The 5,059-nt window shown below is 41.1% G+C and overlaps 1 protein-coding gene across 2 annotated transcripts; it reads right to left on the bottom strand.

The window, feature by feature from the left end:
* Nucleotides 1-470: 470 nt before the first annotated feature.
* On the bottom strand, nt 471-5,059 carry rundc1 (RUN domain containing 1). Of its 2 annotated transcripts, XM_056244201.1 has the most exons (5): nt 4,481-5,053; nt 3,136-3,294; nt 2,813-3,011; nt 1,673-1,768; nt 472-1,585 (listed from the first exon to the last, which is right to left on the bottom strand). In XM_056244201.1, the coding sequence occupies exons 1-5, from the start codon at nt 4,859-4,861 to the stop codon at nt 714-716; spliced, it is 1,707 nt and encodes a 568-aa protein (XP_056100176.1). In that variant the 5' UTR covers nt 4,862-5,053; the 3' UTR covers nt 472-713. The 2 variants fall into 2 exon arrangements, with proteins under 2 accessions (XP_056100175.1, XP_056100176.1); XM_056244200.1 differs by having other exon boundaries at nt 471-1,768; nt 4,481-5,059.

Below are 5,059 nucleotides of genomic sequence, written 5' to 3'. Positions count from 1 at the left end.
GTAATGTAGTACAAGCTCAGGAAATGAGTGCATTTAGCTACATAACGTTTATAACAAAAAAATTATTTAAACCATTAAGTTACTAATTTGCAACTATCGGTATGTACTATATATATTATATATATATATATATATGCGTGTGTGTGTATTTTTGTAGTGTATGATATATATATATATATATACGTAGTGTATATATGTAGTATATGTTTTATATATATATATATATGTATATATATATATATATATATATACACACACACACACACACACACACACACACACATATACACTGTAGTAGTGCATTTGCAATGGCCCTTGAAAAGAGTTCACGTAATAAATCCTTCTATATAGTGTAATGTGATTGATTTTGGTAAAAGCTAGACACAACAAACCCCCTCAAAGGTTACGTGGAGGCAGACACATGTTCAGGGTCACTAAACTGAGCACATTTCCTTTGAGTTGTGACCTGCCTACATAATCACCCTCTTCAGTTTAAAGGAGACTGGAGGCATTCGAGCAAACAGCAACAGTGTCTCAAAAAAAGTGCACGAGTTGCTTCACTTCCATTTTTTAATTCCAGTGTACTCGATGTTCTGGGAATATGTTTTGAACTTCTGAATAAAGAGAAATAGTATTACAGAATATGTTTTTTTTATCATAATTTTAAGATTATGAGGGTAAATCTTGCCCAAAATTACCAAATATATTTTTGCTTAGAAAGCATCTTTGATATTTTTCAGCTGCCTGACAGCCAAGTCTACAGGAAGGCTGAATTTGAGATGGCTGAGGCGGCCCAGGATTCGCAGGGCACCTTCAAAGCCTGTCTGGGCCATGTAGCTCCAGGGCTGGTAGTGTGAGTGTATAAGCGTCCCAGACTTACACAGCAGGTTAAACCATGACACAAGCCTCTGCTCATTGAGAGCCATGCACACTAAGGCCTTAAACTCAGAGTCTGCGCTACGTTTGAATCGGCCGTGCTCTTTAAGAACTGTATGGATGGCCCATAACAGAGACTGCTTGGGTGTGACCGTCACAGGACCGCCCCCTACGGGCAAACTGAAGGATTGCGAGAGCTGTCGGGCAGGTGATTCCACGAACGCCTGGCCGTTTTTGGAATGATAGTACTTGACGAAAAGTTCCCAAGGATGCAGGGACTGAGGAGAAGAGCTGAAGGGCAGCAGGCAGGAAATGGGGGCAAGCACCAGGCTCATGCCCTGAGAAGGAGCATATAATCCGTGGGCCAGCAGGTCCCGGAGCGCAAACGCTAGCTCTTTACGCACCAAAGCGGTGAGTTCGTCCCGAGGTCCTTCCAACGACAGGCAGGCGGAGTGGCTGACCACGTGTTCCTCCTGAGAGCTGGGCTGCTGGCGGGAGGCTTGCAGACGCACACACTCCACGGCTCCTTCGAGTTTCTGCAGCAAGGGGCCGTAATCTTGAGCTTCAGCACCCTGAGACCACATGTTCTGGGGCACGTGGCCTGCAGCGCATCCGAACTGGCTCAGAGCGAAGATCTGCAGAACCGCTAAAGCTTTCTGGATGAGCTGAAGCCCGGTTTCCCGCATCCTCTGGGCTTGTTCGGGATCCACTTTGGATGGGGAAAAAAGGGATTTAAAGTTACACACCTTTGCTTTAAAATCGAATAAAATGGTATTATAAAGTGACGTAGAATTACCTCGCTTCATCCCTCCAGTGGCTCCAGTGTTTGGTCCGGCTGCTTGAGCCTGCTGGCTCTTCACACCATCATTTAACAGAGGGTTTCCCACTTCATCTGCGAGGAGCATGATCAGGACAGTGAACCTAAATGTATTTATTTTACTCTACATAGGCACATCAAACTCAAAGGTAACAAAGGTCAGAATTTATGCACAGGAAACTGCAGATAGTGACATAAGAGTCAATAAGATACACACTACCATTCAAAAGTTCAGGGTTAGTAAGATTTCTTTTTTTAATTAATATTTTTTTAATTATACTAATACTTTTATTTAGCAAAGATATAATTACAAAGATATATTACAAAAGATTTCTATTTCAAATAAATGCTGTCCATTTGAGCTTTCTATTCATCAGAGAAACCTGAAAAAAACGATCACGGTTTCCACAAAAATATTTAGCAGCACAACTGTCTTCAACATTGATTGATAATAAGAAACGTTTTTTGAGCAGCAAATCAGCATATTAGAATGATTTCTGAAGGATCATGTGACACTGAAGACTTGAGTAATGATGCTGAAAATTAAGCTTTGCCATCACAGCAATAAATTACATTTTAAAATATATTCAAATAGAAAACTTTTATTTTGAATTGTAATATGCTGTTTTTACTGTATTTTTAATCAAACAAATGATCCTTGCTGAGCAATAAATAAAAGAAAAAAAATCTTTAAACTTTTATACCATTTTCAAGAAATGTTTCAATTTAGTGACTCTAAACATGCGTGCAACCAGTAAGAAAATAAATGACCTCTCTCTGATATCACTTGCAGTTGTTTTTTTCTGCATGTTGGTCGCACCACATGACTTTGATTTAGCAGACACATGTGATTTCAAATATTAATAAGCAATGAAGCAGTTCCTTTTTTAAAAAAATAAAATAAAATATGCAACAAAAACTTCTTAAGGTTCTTTTCAAGGATATTCTCTTAACGATATCAGGTCAGTTTTATAATTGTTTACTCTACTTCCTCCCAAAAATTATAGTATATTTATGTCACTGTACTACACAGTATAAAAAAATACATTTGAAAGTACTTTTGAATAAATTAAGAGAAAAATAAGCATCACATCATTAACCCAAAGCAGACATCCTCACCCTGTATGAAGTTAATGAACATCTCCAGGTCTCTGATTTGGGTCTTGAGCTGCTCAACCAGCTGCTCTTTGACTCGAGCTGGGTTGACTATCTGAGCTATGGCAGAATCCACTCTCTGTCGGAGCTCCTCTGGTGTGAGGTTCCCAATGTCTTCATTCAGATTCACATCCAGCTTCTTTATTAGCTCATCAATGATCACCTACAGTGTTAACGTGAACAGACGCTAAATAAAATGCCCCAACAATGGTTTAAGGGTAAATACTCACATCTTCAAATGACTTTCATGATGATGTCAACGGTATGAGAGAGTTTTATAGTCATACCCTCTGCCTCTCCATGACGACAGACTGAGGCAGTGAGTCATAGCTGCCCTCCTGGTAGGCGAAGCGTTCCAGGTCGTCGAGTTGGGTCTTCAACTGGAAAATCAGTTCCTTCTGCTTCTTTCTCTGAGCTTCCAAGCGCTCCCTCTTCTCCCTTTCACTCTGCAGATTATAAAAGCATAAACACAACTTAAAAAAAACCTAAAGTCAACCTTAAAATAACCACAATGTTTACATTGTAGCTAGCTGAAGATATTTGCATATGCTCCGTTGAAGGATAATGAGCTTTTAATTGGTTTGCTTCATTTGGCTTAGCTTTGCTTATCCCGCCATGTAATGCAATTCAGAATAGACATAACTATAATTAGCTAGACACACAACGTGGCTTTAGTTTAACCATAATCCTGTAAATGTCTACATTTAATAGGCTCTAAGGTACAAAATGTTACTGATTAATACAAAAAATAAAAAGAGAGAACAAAACCAAACCAAGTATGAATGGTTTCACGTTAGAAATACTTCAAATAAACACTACTGCACAAGGGTCATGCTCATGCTACTCACCAATTCATCCTGCAAGCAAAGTGTGCAGAGGAGGAAATAAGGAGAAAGGAAGGCATTTTAATGGCAGTAACAAGATACTCCAGCATATTAGAAGGAAGGAACAGTAAAAAATACAGGGAAAGAGTGACTTTCAAATGTCCCTTGTACAGTGTTTACTGTGATTTTTATCACAATACTGTGCTGATTATTTTAAAGGGCGTGTTGATAAGGTGCTGAATGGCACAAAAAAATAATATTTATAACAAAAGAGATGCAGACAAATTGAATGCTGATTCCTGAAGGCAATAACAGGGACTTTGTATAGGCTGATTATGTGTGGGTGGGGGTTTGTCTTGTTGTTGGTGTGTGTGTGTCACAGGTGAATATTGTTAGGAGCTACTGAGGAGTACTGAAGCAGGCCTATTGAAAACAAAACAAAACTGATGACACTGTATATTAGGGGTTTTCAAACTGGGGTCCATGGAAAAGTACAGAGAAAAACAGAGTAAATAAATAATAATGCTGAACTTAGATGCTTCCAGCTTGGCCAAGCTGGTTTAAATCCCCAAAACAGTAGGTCTTAGCTGACAAGCAAGAGCCTAGCCAAGCTTTAGCTGGATTGCCAGCTGGTCTTTCTGCCCAAAGACTATGGATCGCCTGACCAGCTACTCACCGCTTTCAAAAGACTAGTCTGACCCTACTGAGAGACCAGCTAACTATCTTAGGCTGGTTTAATGTCTGTGTTTTCCCCCTGCATGATAGAGATCGGATCCACTACGACAGTAGCCTAAACAATGAAACTCACGGAGTTTTCCAGCATCTGAGCATCCTGTGATCTGCACCCGATGACATGAGGGCATCCTTTGAAAGCAAAGTCCTCCAGCTCCAGGAGCATCCGCTCTTTCTCGTCGCCCTGCGCGTGGACGATCTGTTTCAGTCGAAACTGCACTTGAGCGAAGTGAGACGTTAACGCGAGGAGCGATGAATTCAGCTGCTCCTGCTCATCCTCTAGCTTCCGCACCCTGACTACCATGTCTGCATCGCTGGACAACACGGAACCAGCCTGCGTGCTCCTCTTCCACTGCTCATCCTCCGGACTGGCCACGGCTCCCACGGGCGCCCAGCGCTCCCCGGCTCCCGCGAAGGCAGCTTCGCTGTCGGAAGTGGACAGATCCTCCGTCGACATCTGATTGACAGTTGAAGACAGCCTGGCTGCCCTTTTACACAAAACAACTTCGATCAACTTAATTGATGCGCAGTTTTTTAATGTGAATTCAGAATATACGCGACTACTCCTTCAGCAGGTGCAGCGCGGTGTAATACGTCTACAGAAAACATTGCAACGTAATCGAAACGACTAAGATCTCGCTGTAATATGGAACCA

Source organism: Rhinichthys klamathensis, unplaced genomic scaffold (assembly GCF_029890125.1).
Source record: "Rhinichthys klamathensis goyatoka isolate OS25496 unplaced genomic scaffold, OSU_Roscu_1.1 h1tg000937l_1, whole genome shotgun sequence".
Lineage (NCBI taxonomy): Eukaryota > Metazoa > Chordata > Actinopteri > Cypriniformes > Leuciscidae > Rhinichthys > Rhinichthys klamathensis.
The sequence above is the reverse complement of the archived record's forward strand: the minus strand, read 5'-3'. Positions and strand labels throughout refer to the sequence as shown.